The sequence below is a fragment of the Lampris incognitus genome, chromosome 7 (genome assembly GCF_029633865.1).
Source record: "Lampris incognitus isolate fLamInc1 chromosome 7, fLamInc1.hap2, whole genome shotgun sequence".
NCBI lineage: Eukaryota > Metazoa > Chordata > Actinopteri > Lampriformes > Lampridae > Lampris > Lampris incognitus.
The window spans coordinates 18,779,654-18,794,405 of NC_079217.1; the positions used below are offsets into that span (position 1 = coordinate 18,779,654).

General features: G+C 40.1%; 2 protein-coding genes across 3 annotated transcripts; one reads left to right on the forward strand and one right to left on the reverse strand.

The window, feature by feature from the left end:
* Window positions 1-273: 273 nt before the first annotated feature.
* sdhdb (succinate dehydrogenase complex, subunit D, integral membrane protein b) lies at window positions 274-11,442 on the reverse strand. The gene is made up of 4 exons (XM_056283541.1): window positions 11,388-11,442; window positions 9,480-9,590; window positions 4,977-5,127; window positions 274-2,048 (listed from the first exon to the last, which is right to left on the reverse strand). Exons 1-4 carry the CDS (start codon window positions 11,434-11,436, stop codon window positions 1,883-1,885), a joined length of 477 nt encoding a protein of 158 aa, XP_056139516.1. The 5' UTR covers window positions 11,437-11,442; the 3' UTR covers window positions 274-1,882.
* Window positions 11,443-12,380: 938 nt separating this feature from the next.
* timm8b (translocase of inner mitochondrial membrane 8 homolog B (yeast)) lies at window positions 12,381-14,715 on the forward strand. 2 transcript variants are annotated; one of them, XM_056284024.1, is made up of 3 exons: window positions 12,381-12,582; window positions 14,195-14,387; window positions 14,546-14,715. In XM_056284024.1, exons 1-2 carry the CDS (start codon window positions 12,475-12,477, stop codon window positions 14,360-14,362), a joined length of 276 nt encoding a protein of 91 aa, XP_056139999.1. In that variant the 5' UTR covers window positions 12,381-12,474; the 3' UTR covers window positions 14,363-14,387; window positions 14,546-14,715. The 2 variants fall into 2 exon arrangements, with proteins under 2 accessions (XP_056139999.1, XP_056139998.1); XM_056284023.1 differs by having other exon boundaries at window positions 14,195-14,715.
* The last annotated feature ends 37 nt before the right edge of the window (window positions 14,716-14,752 follow it).

The following is a 14,752-nucleotide window of genomic DNA, read 5'->3' on the forward strand; positions in this document are numbered from 1 at the left end:
GTGGCTTGCAAGAAGACATGGCAGAACATGCATTTAAGACCTTGTTACAATAAACATGCCACATATTAGCTGATCTCTGGGATGTGGATTGGTTAACCACCACGTGCAGTGTTCAGGATTGGAAAATTAAATGACAGCATTTCTATTGCGCTTTTCCAATCCAGGGATACAAAGTGTTTGTCTGGAAAATAACAACCAATATACCATTTCAAGTGGTAAAACAGATTTGTTTCCAAGTCTGTGACACTAAACTATAGATAACAGGAATTTGTAGAATATTTTAATACTTTATTTTACACAATTATACATGTAGTTACTCCTACAATACAATACGATAAGCCTTTCCCATATTGTTAACACATTTATGGACACGTACTCATAGATCCATCTTTATTCTGCTGAGGCAAGATACTTTTTCGCCACAGCTTATTTTGATTGCAGAAGTCTGAGAAGACAATCATTGAACAGCAATGACAAATTAAACCTTGAAGCCAACAATCAAGTGTAACATTTAATGCTAGATTTGTAAGCTTTTAAGATGTATTTACTTCATAAACTGTGAGGACAGACAACCAAAACCGATCTTTCACACCTTCTTCACTTATCCTGTATGGGTTACTGTCGACACTTATTGCAGCGGTATAAAAATAGTCTGGACAGTTTAAATAACATGCATGCTGGCACTTTTTTTTTCTTCAAACGCATGTTTGTGTTATATGCATATGAGTGAAAATTTAGAGGTGACATGTTTACAGTTTGAATTAGACTGCCAAATAACCTGCAAGAGAAAGCCTTCAAAGCACAGGGGCTAAGGTGAGATAGTGAGCATACACAATACTATACATTGGTACGTCAGGAGCTGCAGCATTGCTGTGCCACCAGATGGCTTAAAATTTACAAAGAAAATCAGATTTGGCCTACCTTGCCTTCAAAGAAACACAGTGGAGCAGTGGGGCTGATCTTTCATTAGAGATAAAAGTAACATACAAGAACATTGAACTCCCAAGTCCCATTTTCACTGATGATTTCCACACATTCTACTGCCACTACCTCCATGCTAAGCAACCACTTTTCCAAAGAGTATTGGTTTTAAAATAAAATCGCACAAAGTCGAGCTGTAGCATGCTCGGGCTCGAGTAATCTGTACCCCGGAGTCAGCGTTGCCTAGTGCCTCAACTGAGTTGGGCATTTAGCTATGGAGTCTACAGAGGGTCTTGAACTTTAGCCTCAAGTTGTATTGCTGTCCCTCTGAACATGAAAGGTAAATGGACAAAAGGTAGTTCTCAAACATTTTCACAAACAACATGCATTTCATGTCATTCACAAAAAGAGCTGGAACACTGACAAAATAAATTACATGGCAAACGATATTCTTTTACCACTTTCTAAAAGTTGTTAGCCATTTTTGACAGAGCTGGGTTTTTTCCAAACTTCACCAATCAATAAATAACATCAATTCTGTGTCAGGTTGTTTTTGTAAATTTGGTAGAGGGATACTAAAAATATTTTTGAAGCTTCACAAGCCACTTAATCACCGGATAATTGTTGGCTTTTGGATAAGAAGGTAAGAGGACTCCAAAATAAAATTAACATCGCACACCAACAACAGCAGATCACTGACATGAAAAATATGCAAGAGCTGTTCACTTACTCTTCCATATAGCTGAATCAAGCAACAAGGTGGGGAAAAAAAGAAAAAAAGTCCGGATTGTTCAAAATTAATTGCAATTACACTTGTCAATAACTGTATTTTGTTAAAAATGATATTTATATAAGCATTTACACAGAATCCCTTGAATGTTTACAATCAGCTAGGACAGGACTGCTCTTGTCCCAGTGCTTAGGTCACCCCTCCCAAGAATCCCAGTGCTCAGTCTTGTGTTTATTTGCTCCATAGAAGAGCAACAGCTTTGCAAATGCCCACATCGTTGTAGTTGAAGTAGCACAGACCAGCAAAGGTGACAGTGGACAGGAGGAAGAGACTTGCATTGGCAATCTTGACCTTTGGTTCTCCATGAACGTAGTCTGTCAACACTTGTCCAATACCCCTATAAGAAGGGGGGGGAAATAAAAAGTTGTATGAAAGCACAAAACACAACCAAACAGTTAAGGTAAATTAGTATTTGATAGTGATAAGTGTGATTGTTTTCAAATGTCCATAACCAGTCAAGTAACCAATCCATGTGACTTTTGATACTAACAAAAAAAATACTGAGCACTCCATCCAGCACAAATTCACAGCTCTCAATTAGCAACATGTAACAGTAACACGACAGAACAGCGCTAACTTACTTACTTTGTTGGGGAATTGAAATCGCTAAGCTCGAATGGGATTTTAGCTAAAAGGAAAAGCACTGTTGCGCAATATATTGAACTTAAAAAGCACGTTTATCCTCCCCTGACTGCTGAGCAGAACATCATATTGATGAGCCAATTTCTTTATTGGACCAGAAATTATCACTACCTACTAAGTAATTGCAACCCCCCCCACAAATTTACTGTTATTTTCTGATATTAATGCGTTAGTGTGCATGCACGCCTGTCATGCCTGAAGTGCTGTAAAGTTCTTTGGACCGAATTCATTTTATATTAAAGTGGTGCATACATAAAGCTGACTTGAATAATTCAGTTTCATTTATAGTTTAATCAACATCTTTTGACGCCATGCAGATATTCAATTGGGCTTTCAGGTCCAGCATTCATCAGTTCTCTAAATCTCAAGGCCTACGCTAGCTGCATCCTAATTCCTAGTACTGGTTCAGAGGATGAAGCCTTTATATTTTCCCATGATTCCAACCTTGGTGATGGCGATGCCAGATGACAACAGAGTATTAGCCTGGTTTTGGGCAAAGACAGGATATCATGACCTTCAAGGAAATCAAGTGCCTCAAAGGCCACCGCTTGAGAGGAATTATCACCCCTCATGACTGGGATTTGTGACCTTAACCACGACATTTAGTCTAGACTCGGGGTGATAGGAGGGCTCAATGCCATTGCACTTATCTAGAGCTACCATCAGATCTGCAAACGGAGTCAGCTCAGATGAAGGCTGGATGAATAGCTGCTGATAGCTCCACTAAAAACAGCTGAATTTTCCCATGAACCCCACAAAGTCCTGTATGGGTCAGTGGAAAAGCATCGTATCAGTGTGGTGCAGGAGATTTTGAGGAAAAGGTTTTGTAATGGGTTCCAAAAACTTCCATTCATATACTCCATTTAACATTTTTTCAATACGAATCTGCTCATGTTGGAGAATAGCCGTCAGGCAGACCTTACGTTTGACTCATAAGCTGACAGGCAGAGTTAAGCATTCAAACAAAAAGACAGACAACCACAATGGGAACAGAAAGTACCCTCTCCTTAGACAATGCAAGGCTATATCATTAAAGGGCAAATATTGTGCAGCTAAGTGACCTTAAAGCTGTGGGCAGAAATGGACAGCTTCCCCGAGGACGACGAGAGACCTCCCCTTGCTGCTGCTGCAGCGCGCTCAGTCCAGTGCCCCCAACCAAGGCAGGAGATCCAACCAAATGTAGTGGAGTGTTGATAGCGAAAGTTGGAGGTTCGAAGATGATCAGATACCATCGTAGTTCCGACCATAAACAATGCCGACTAGCGATCCGGCTTGAAGGGCCAAATGTAATGAAGGTTTGTTAACTGAGACTGTAATTGTATCTGGTTGGGAATAAGTGACCACTGTGGTGCATCGGCAAGAATACAAGGATGTTATCTTCAAAGATGTTTACCAATAACAACTGGTGGGTGTGTATGGTTCTACAAAGACAGAAACAATAGAATGATTACTTCCACATTACTAACATATTTCTTAAAGATAAATATATTCGACCACTACAAATTCCCTCCACAATTTACTGCCACTAACAGAGTCAAGGCAACACAATATGCACTGAATCATTAACTAAGCAACAGCACCACGTTGTGGCATAAACAGATTACACGCTAAGTATGGTTAGCCTACTGCGATGCAGTAGCAATTAGCACATATCAATACGATAGTTTCGGCTAGACCTCACACATATTACAGTTTAACTGTCTGTCATTAGGGTTCGCATATGTGACATTTCGTTCACTCTTCCCTACTAAATTACACCAGCTAATTAGTGCGTTGGCATCGTGACGCAGTAATGTGGCTAACAGCATAGCATCAACGTTGGCAACTATATCTTAAACAACTAGTAGCAATGTCTACTTACGATTTGCTACACGCACACACATTTTAGAATGGGAAGAGCATCATAACCGGCTTCAAAGAATATTTGTCTTTCTCGAATTCTCCAACTCCTGACGGCAACCTGATAGCCCATTGTATCGCACCTTCACTAGTTTCTTTTGTCATCTGATCTAATAACAAGGGCGCTGATTGGCTGATCAAGTGACTAAACAACTATAATACGCAATGAACAAGTCCTTAATCACAAGTGTTCCAAAATTGTCAAGCATCCTATGAATGGGAAATAGTCTAAAATGCAACTCTACTTACACATTTCATGAGGAAAAAAACTAAACATTTCAGCCAATATATCCTTACATTGATGCTTATGTAGGTAGACAACTTATTATGTAATAATACTTAGTACAGACGTTATCTGAGGTTACTGTGACAGTTATTAGTGCAGGTACAGGAAACGGTCACACATGAGGGAATATTTTATTATGACACATCTTGTTGTATACTCCATCACACAACAACCCGAATAAAGTGTGGAGCTTCTCCTCCTCAAAACAGTTCAATCAAGAAAATATTTTAAGTAAACTCGAAAGGAACCAAAAACCTGTGGAAAGACTTGTAAGGTATACATGATGGTTCAAGTTTAGGACTACTCTGAGTCATACACACTTAATTTTTACAGCTGTGCTCCTGAATCCATCAGTAGAAAGATGGGAGTCAGCCTGTAGGAGGTTTTGTGCCATCACTAGATCTGATATGAGCAGGGTATAGGTTAAAGTTGCCTTACCAGTGTCCATGCAGAGTGAGGGCAGCAGCGAGTGAGTAGTCCATGGCAGGTCCTGGGTAGAAGTAAGCCACAGGTCCCATAGCTAGAAGCAGGATGCTCAGCATTCGCTCTGCTGTCCAGTGCAGAGAGGCAGCTTTGGAGCCAGAGCCAGCTGTACATTGATGGAAGAAAAATAAAGCATATCACCATACAAGAATAAATTTAATTTATTCCTGTGGGGAAACTACAGAGTAAAGCAACAGCTGACACATCCAGTGATTAAAAAGGCCAACAGTGATACCCTAGAGACTATATAGGGTATAGAATCACGATTTCTAACAAGAGGTATGTGCTAATAATGAAAGATAAAGGGCCCTCCATTCAGGACTTAAACACCTTCAGACTCAGGAAATGGGCAGGCAACATCATTGCAGACCCATCACACCCTGGTCACAACTTGTTACAACGCCTCCCCTCTGGTAGGTGCTACAGAGCACTGTACCCCAAAACAACCAGCTATAAAAAGTTTCTTTCCACGGGCTGTCGTTCCAATGAACGCTTAACACTATCAAATAAATCCAACTATTTGTATATACTGTACATATACTGGTACGCTCTGTCATGTCCATCTACCTCAGGCATGTACACTATATGGACAAAAGTATTGGGACACCTGGCCATTACACCTACAGGAGCTTTTATGACATCCCATTCTAAATCCATCCATTATCTGAACTGCTTATCCTGCTCTCAGGGTCATGGGGATGCTGGAACCTATTCTAGCAGTCATTGGGCGACAGGTGGGGGGACACCCTGGACAGACCACCGGGCCATCACAGGGTCCACACACACACACACACACACACACACACACACACACACACACACACACACACACACCTAGGGACAATTTAGTACGGCCAATTCACCTGACTTACATATCTTTGGACTGTGGGAGGAAACAGGAGCCACAAGAGGAAACCGACGCAGACACGGGGGAGAACATGCAAACTCAACACAGAAGACGATCTGGGATGACCCACCAAGGTTGGACTACCCTGGGGCTCGAAACCAGGACCTTCTTGTTATGAGGTGACTGCGCTAACCACTGCGCCACCGTGCCGCCCCATTCTAAATCCATAGGCATTGATACGGTTTTGGTCCCCCCTTTGCAGGTATAACAGCTTCCACTCTTCTGGGAAGACTTTCCACAAGACTTTCCTAGCCCAACTCTTGAAAAACAACCCCAGACCATTATCCCTCCTCCACCAAACTTTACAGTTAGCACAATGCAGTCAGGCAGGTAACATTCTCCTGACATCCGCCAAACCTAGACTCGTCCATCAGACTGCCTGACAGAGAAGCGTGATTCGTCACTCCACAGAACACGTTTCCTCTGCTCCAGAGTCCAGTGGCAACGCACGTGCCTTACACCACTCCATCTGACGCTTGGTATTGTGCTTGGTGATGTAAGGCTTGCATGCAGCTGCTCAGCCATGGAAACCCATTCCATGAAGCTCCCAGTGCACAGTTTTTGTGCCGACGTTAATGCCAGAGGAAGTTTGGAACACTGCGGTTATTAAATCAGCAGAACCTTGGTGACTTTTACACACCATGCGCCTCAGCACTCATTGACCCCACTGTGTGACTTTACGTGGTCTGCCACTTTGTGGCTGAGTTGCTGTTGTTCCCAAACATTTCCACTTTTCAATAATACCACTTACAGTTGACTGTGGAATATCTAGCAGGGAAGAAATTTCATGAACTGACTTATTGCAAAGGTGGCATCCGATGACAGTACCACACTTAAATTCACTGAGCTCTTCAGAACGACCCATTCTTTCAGAAATGTTTGTAAATGCAGATTGCATGGCTAGCTGCTTGATTTTATACACCTGTGGCAATGGGGCTGAATGAAACACCTGAATTCAATGATTAAGAGGTGTGTCCCAATACCTTTGTCCATATAGTGTATGTAAGTAACCTACTAACATTTATCTCAGCATCTGATATATTCTCTGCACCATTGCACATTATCACCTCTTACTTTGCCTGTATAGACAACCCTTATGTATATATCTGAAGATTGTTGTGTTGTAGTGTTGTTATTCTATGTTAAGTACACAGAGAGCCACAAAACCGGAGTCAAATTCCATGTATGTGCAAACCTACATGGCCAATAAACAGGATTCTGATAAACTAGAATAAAAATACAAGCATGGCAAAAGTAATAAACAGTAAACTAATGTACAGTGCATCCGGAAAGTGTTCACACCCCTTCACTTTCCCCACATTTTGTTATGTTACAGCCTTATTCCAAAATGGATTAAATTCTTTTTTTTCCTCATCAATCTCCACACAATACCCCATAATGACAAAGTGAAAAAGGTTTTGTAGAAATTTTTGCAAATTTATTAAAAATAAAAAAACTGAAATATTGCATGTACATAAGTATTCACACCCTTTACTCAGTACTTGGTTGAGGCACCCTTGGCAGCGATTACAGCCTCAAGAACTTGAGGCTGTAATCGCTTCTTCTTATGGGGTATTGTATGTAGATTGATGAGAAAAAAAAGGAATTTAATCCATTTTGGAATACGGCTGTAACATAACAAAATGTGGGGAAAGTGAAGGGATGTGAATAATTTCCGGATGCACTGTACATGTGAAACAAATATTGTGTCAAAAAAAAAAAAGAGAACAAAAAAGGCAGAAGTAGCACTTTCCAAAGATCATTATCAGGATGGTTTTATCCAAAGACATGTCCCAAAGGTTATAGTTATAGATTAGGCTGAACACAGTGAGGTGGAAAGTGAATATTCTTATTTGCACCACATGATTTTTTTTCTTCCCCCCAGTTTCTCATTGGGCAGGGGAGGGCAAGCCTGAATAAAGGTATATCCCCTATGTCATCAGTGTTTATGGTAGAGAGTTTCAATCTCCATCATGTCAGATCCTGTAACAGTAAATGCATTTCACATACAGTTCTCATGCTCTATCAATATTCATTAGTGTAATGGCCTATTTCTAAATTTGAAGAAAAATGAATTAATGCTGGACTTGTTTTCTTTGAGAAGGAAGTCTATGACTTACTTGGACTATGTATGTGTATGACCCATTAACCCAATTTGAGTGCTCAGCTACATGTGGAACTCAAATGAAGCTAGTGTCAAAATACAGACACATGCCACAAGACACTAAATCTGGGCTACAAACCACTTATACTTCACCATGTAAATGACATGACAAGGAACTGCTCTCATATTGTGAAACCCTTCTGCCATGACATAGCTGAGTACAACCAGGCAAGTTAATATCTTTATTTTTGATTACTTTCCTCTATTTTTTATTCTTATGGAACAAAAGAAGTTATGTGTTGCTGTGTCTTTGAAAGCAGACAAGTGACATTTCAGTGGTGATAAAAATAGAGACAAAAAAACTTCCTATCAGTTTGTAATTGTCTCAAGAGAGCGAAATCACAAAAAAAAAATCTGACAGATTGCTGTTCAATACTACTAAAAAGAAAATAAAAATCTGCCACTGGCCTTGAGATTTTTTGTTGAACAAACTATATCCTGAATTCCTTTCTTGTTTAATGGCAATAATACAGCAACACTTTGTGTAGATGCAGCACAATATTTTGGACTTTGAGCTTTGAATAGATAATAATCACAAATTATACTACATATATTTCTCTGTATATTCTGCCATTCATTTAAATTCAACTTTACTGTCATTGCTCAAGTACATGCACATGAACAACACATAATGGCAAAATTGATGATTCTTAATAAAGAGTAGTAATTTTCCATTTGTGCCTCTTTGACATCAAGGCAAAGTAGAAACCAGCCCTTCCCCTGAGAAAAAATAGTCTGAGACAACAACTGCCTGGTATCTAACAAATTGTTGGACATAAATCACAGAGCCTAGTCAAGGGCAAAACTTGACCTCACCCTGAACTTATCCACTCAAAACATATCTGTGTACTCATGCCAAGTATAAAAGTGAACTGAGGACAATGATTGCAGCTCATTCCTTTTAGGGGGGTGTGCCTGTATGCATATCTGTGGTTGAATAAAGTTTTATGAAGACAGATTGCTGTAAGAACTGGGTTCTTATTCTCACCAATATTGTTAGCAAAATTGCCATGACAAACAAAATATATGGAAGGGCATACTCTCAAATACGTATTTTGGTGATATCAGTGGAAATACTAATCAGTCAGTCAATCAAGTTGCATTTTATATAGCGCTTTTCTAGCTGCAACAGCCACTCAAAGCGCTTTACAAAGGTACAAGGACGAATTATTGGCTACTAATGCTAGTTGTAATACTAGTGAAAACAAAAATATAATACGATTGTATATACCTGTGCTAAGTGTTGCGTTAATTAAGACCTAGTCTCAGAGACTTGTGTGGTTATAAGTGTGTTTTATAATAAGAAATCAATATTAGGATACTTTTTGTAACCTTGGCAACTGCTAAAAGTTTAGGCCTAGGCTGAAATACTTTCGCTGGCACTGACCGTAAAGGGCCTGGGACGAATGGAGCTTTGCTGACAGAAGGTAGGGCCGCTCATGGTCTTTATGTGGTATAACCAGTGGTCTGGCAAGGAGGGTGCTTCGGTAGAACAGAGCTGAGGACATTTGCACGGAGAATTTAGTGTCATTATTTCCAAATAAGCACAACATGTTAAAATCATTCATTGCATAATTGCAGAGTATCCAGTCCATAAATCACAACAACACAGTGATTGTGTCATGTTACATGCTCTTACAAAATGAACACATTTTTCAAATAAACCGGGTACTTTATCTCATTAAACATGGTTAAAGGGAATATGAAAATACTAGTTTAATTGTAATTTTGTTCACTGTAACTCAGAAATAAGGCAGAACCGGCCAGTAGCATAGAATGTACATCCCATTTGCATCTCTCATTAATAGTAATTAAACAATTTCCCCCTCCCCCCCAAGAGGTTATGATATCCGTTTTGTCTTAGTAAAACACAATTCTGCAATTTGATGGCACACAGTTGAGAAAAAAGCAAAGAACGAACAGAGTTGGTAGGGGTTACTGATTTGTAGCTGCTATCAGTGAAACCAGTACTGGTGCTTAGCCTACGTCATTATCCAAGCCCACTTTGGGAAAGTTGCTTGAATGGTTTTAAGTTATAAGCAGATTTTGTTGATACAAATATTGGTAAGCTACTTGAAGATAAAAATTATTTAGTGTAGATGAAGTACAGAAGATTAAAGGTTTGCAACTAATGAGACCCGTATTGTGGATGTGAGTGTAAATGGGATGGATGGATGGCAAGATAACAGATTCAACTACTTTTGAAACTGAGAAATGATGTTAACATGCCAGGCATGTTGGTTTGACTGTGTCAAGAACTGCACTGATTCATGGTTTTCCAACACTCAGCAGTGTGCTGTGTATCTGGAATGGTCCACCACCCAAAGTTACAGCAAACAGCAAGCCAGTGGTCGAAAATGGCTCACTGACAAAAGCTGTCAAAGGAGGTTGACATAAATTGCCCTAAGCTCCACGGTCTACATTTACTACACCTGACAGTCAGCACAACACAAGAGCCAAATGATTCCTAAAAATATGACACATCAAAATTTGATGCAAAGACCAAAAAAAAAAAAGAGGTAAATTTCTCTCATTTCAATACAATACAATACAAGTGGTCCTTGGAATACTTAAGAATACTTTTCAGATTATAGTTTGGCTTAGTGTTCAAAAATATTCAAAGTTGGAGGGCCAAGCCTGGGGACTGGTCAAAATGGGAATGTCATGAAAAATTTTCCACATTCTCCAAGAAAGATATAGTCTGTTGGTCCCAAATCACACATTAAATGTTTTATACCCCCACCCCCAAGACGTTAGAGGAGGTTGTGATAAGGTAATTTTATGATCGGGTCAGTATCCATGCAAGCAGATTTCCAACTGAGTAGATAGATCAATAAATGGGGACGGTCTAAAGGCAAAATGGAGAATGCGAGGCAATATTTGAAAGGAATACCCGATGATTTCTGTTTTTTAAACACTCGGTTTTTGTTTGTACTTCAGTTAAAGCAGTCTAAGGGTTGGCGAGTGATGAGGTCATCACCGCTGCGAATTTCATTTCCCCCCTCAGAGCAGATCTCGGTTCAATCGTCCGTTGATAAAAAATCAGCGTAAATATATCATATCACCAGCCATTATTAATCATTATCAAACAATTATGGAATTTTAGCGATTAGGCAGGTGTCGGCACACGTTAACAAAGTCGTGAGCTTGAGTCACAGCCCTGTTCTCTGAAGCAAATGCTGGAATCGTTATTTGACACGATTTCGTCTCTCTGGGAGGGGGTAGCATTTATAATATAATCAAAACAAGCATATGCGAATTAAATGTGCAGACAATGAGAAAGAAACGAACTTACGTTGAACTCCTCTGTGGCACATAGAGCTTAACCTCACGATAGCCGCCATGATGATCCAAGGTCACAATCATGAACCGGATGCAGTTCTTGACCAGTCTATAATGATTTTAAATCATACGCGTGGCGGCTAAAGGTTCTAAGCGGCCCTATCGAGCTATATTTACATTTTCTTTGTGGAGCTAAAAATTCTATTGCCTACAAATCAAAAGGAAAATTAAGTAAAAAGTAACGAAATGTTACCGTAGAGCGTCAATTGATATTATTCATTCATCTTCAGCCGCTTCTCCGTCAGTTCACATTAAACTTAGTTAAATTGACAAAACAAAGCAAAATACAGGAGAAGTTGATCCATCATATTCATCAATGTCAGCCAGACAGGCTCCATGCAGTTTGAATTTAGCATCGTAGATGGAGACATGGCCAATATTTGATTTTAGTTCGTACATCAAGGGTAAAATGTTGAGGGAAAAATGTGGTTTCGACGGGGCTTCGCATTAATTCAATAGTAAATTGTATCGTAGTAAAACAATAGTAAATCAAAAGTAATTCTGCGTGTCTCATTGACTTATAAGATAGAAGACTGCCGTTGCTCGAGAATGATGGCAATAATGGGTTGGAATAAAGTACAATATAGGATGTTAGGAATATTTTCCAAATGCAGGTCTCCCCCAACAGCAACGAAGTAAATATTTCTACTTCACAGGACAATACACAGTATTTCATTGGATATATATTGAATGAAAGTGGCAGATTACAGCGGACGCAGAATGGATATTATTTATTATTATTATCATTATTGTTATTGCATCTCTCAGTCGTCGCACAAATTATTACTTCATTGTTTGGTTCATTTGTCGACGGCTGAACGTCGAAACTCGTTGATGACAACATATATACGCATACTATTGCGTCACACATCGCGGCTGCGCATGTTGATCTCAAGTCATATCTGGAAGAGGCTGCTCGTTGACTTCAGCAGTTCACATTGTTTATAGATCAGTCGTTTTTTTGTACAGGCCGCGGATAGCGAAGGTCATTTTACGCCGTCCTCTGAAATTCATTGTGCGCTGGAATTACAGTTAGACACATGTCAGCGATGGACGCCTTCGATCAGAATCCATCGGAGAAGGCGGAGACTTCTGAACTTAAACGCATGATTGCCGTTGAGCAGCAGAAAGCGCAGTTCCAGGCCCAGGTTTGTTATCGGTTCTCACCCTACATTCTCCAACATCGTTTCCGCACACCACCCACCAAACGTGTTTGCCTATAAGTAGGCGACATTATGACAGCAATGGACGTGGATTTTTGACTCAGTGACCTTCAGTGATCAGAGTAAAGATTTAAATGAGAGGATGTAACTGGGGGGAAAAACCCTGCTGAAGGAATAAATGACAGTCCCTTCCCGTCATAGCAAACTCAGAGGGCCTATATTCTGCATTGTTTCATAATAACGTATGCACTCTTTTGACTCATTGTGTGGTTACTGTAAATCTGTTATTGCTTGTCTACTCTACCCACTTGGTACTTGCATGTCTTTGGGTCTTGAAAGAGGGACCTCTCCTTTAATGCTCATCTTGAGGTTCCTTCCGTTTTCTCTTTGCTGTTAAACTTCTTTCTTTTTTTTCTGTGGAGTTTTTCCTTATCTGAATTGAAGGTCTAAGAAGAGGGGGTTTTGTACATTTGCACCTAGCTTAGTTTTATCTACTGGGCATTGTTATGTTATTGTACAGTCCTGGAACTGAGTTGTAATGGGGTAGCACGGTGACCCAGTGGTTAACACTGTTGCCTCACAGCAAGAAGGTCCTGGGTTTGAACCCCAGGCTGTCCCAGGTCCTTTCTGTGTGGAGTTTGCACGTTCTCCCCGTGTCTGCATGGGTTTCCTCCGGATGCTCTGGTTTCCTCCCACCATCAACAAGACATGCACGTTAGAGTTAATACTCCTGTCTGTTTCCCTGACTAAGGCAATGGAAAGAACTGGAGTTGGTCCCTGGGCTCTACAGCTGCCCACTGCTCCTATACAATAAGATGGGTTAAATGCAGAGAACAAATTTTGTTGTAACCTGTACAATGATGAAATAAAGAGGCTTGTGATCAAGGGCCATACAAATAAAACTTGATTTGAGTAAATCTCAGTGGAATTTTGTTTAGAAATTGATTCTCTTCTAGTCCTTGACTATGGTAAATGTACAGATGGTAGGTAAGCTCACTGACACAGTGAACTGGCCCAGTGCTAAGATCAAGAGAAAATTTCTGTCACCTCGATGCCAAGTTTTGTTTGATACAGTATCACATCACCTTTTACGCCTAGACAAAAAAGGGCCCCAGTGTTGAATGGAAGGCACAGTGTGGAGGACTGTTTGACAGACGGTAACAGAAGGACCATCGCACAGCCAGCTCACATAAGAAACATTGTTGGAAAAAGAGCTTGCATTTCAAGCTTAAGAGAGCATGTCAATGGAAGACATACATGAATAATCAGGTGCTACTGATGAGCTTCAAAATTCATGACGTAAACCAAACCAGTAAACTCAGAACAGCTAATAAGCCCATATTACCTTATTTCCATTCAAATCTTTTTTTCTTTTCTTTTTTTTTTGTTTGAGGCTGTCATTTATTTAAATAACCTAGTGAGCACTCCAGGTGAGTGATGCAAAGTGTAGGAAGTGGGTTTCCATGAAAATATGGCACTAGAGAAGTTTTGACCCACCTAGTGCCTATCCCCTAACCAGTAAACAATGTAGTAATAGAATATTTGAATGTTGTCAAATTATGTCATCTTAACTATTGCTTATGGGTTTTTTTTTCAGGTGCATCATTTCACTGATGTCTGCTGGGACAAATGTGTAGATAGTCCAGGCTCTAAGCTTGACTACCGGACAGAGACATGCTTGGTGAACTGCGTTGAGCGCTTCATTGACACCACCTTGGCAATCACCAACCGCTTCACGCAGATAGTTCAGAAGGGTGCTCACTAGTGATGGACTGCTGGTACCATTAAAGGTTTTGTATTACCTCAGAAGTGTCTATTGTAAAGACGCACAAGAATATGGACTTGACTTGAGATGTGATCAGAGTTCTTTGTTATCATGGCTTGTTTAATGGAAGACGATAGAAATTGGATCTTTTATGCTCGTTTATTCTGTTTTGTTTTTTTTCAGCCAACCTTTGTCTACTGTCACAAATCCTTGTTCTTTAAATGACCGTTTTCCCTTTTGTGACGAGTCCTCTGGGCCAGACCAGTGTCATTAAAGGATTTCATTGATCTGCAAAATGTTTTACCACATCAGTCCCCCATAGGCTGTCTGCCAATGTGAAGATTAAACAACATCTTTATGATGGACTTAGTTGTGTTTCTGTAAACAGTC

What these genes read in the sequence shown, in the direction of transcription:
- timm8b (XM_056284023.1), top strand. Translation starts at nt 12,475, where the DNA reads ATGTCAGCGATGGACGCCTTCGATCAGAATCCATCGGAGAAGGCGGAG. An exon ending in AAGCGCAGTTCCAGGCCCAG is followed by an intron (nt 12,583 to 14,194) that starts GTTTGTTATCGG and finishes TTTTTTTTTCAG; the next exon opens with GTGCATCATTTCACTGATGT.
- sdhdb (XM_056283541.1), bottom strand. Translation starts at nt 11,436, where the DNA reads ATGGCGGCTATCGTGAGGTTAAGCTCTATGTGCCACAGAGGAGTTCAA. An exon ending in GTGCCACAGAGGAGTTCAAC is followed by an intron (nt 9,591 to 11,387) that starts GTAAGTTCGTTT and finishes AAATGTCCTCAG; the next exon opens with CTCTGTTCTACCGAAGCACC. An exon ending in CTCACTCTGCATGGACACTG is followed by an intron (nt 2,049 to 4,976) that starts GTAAGGCAACTT and finishes CCCTTCTTATAG; the next exon opens with GGGTATTGGACAAGTGTTGA.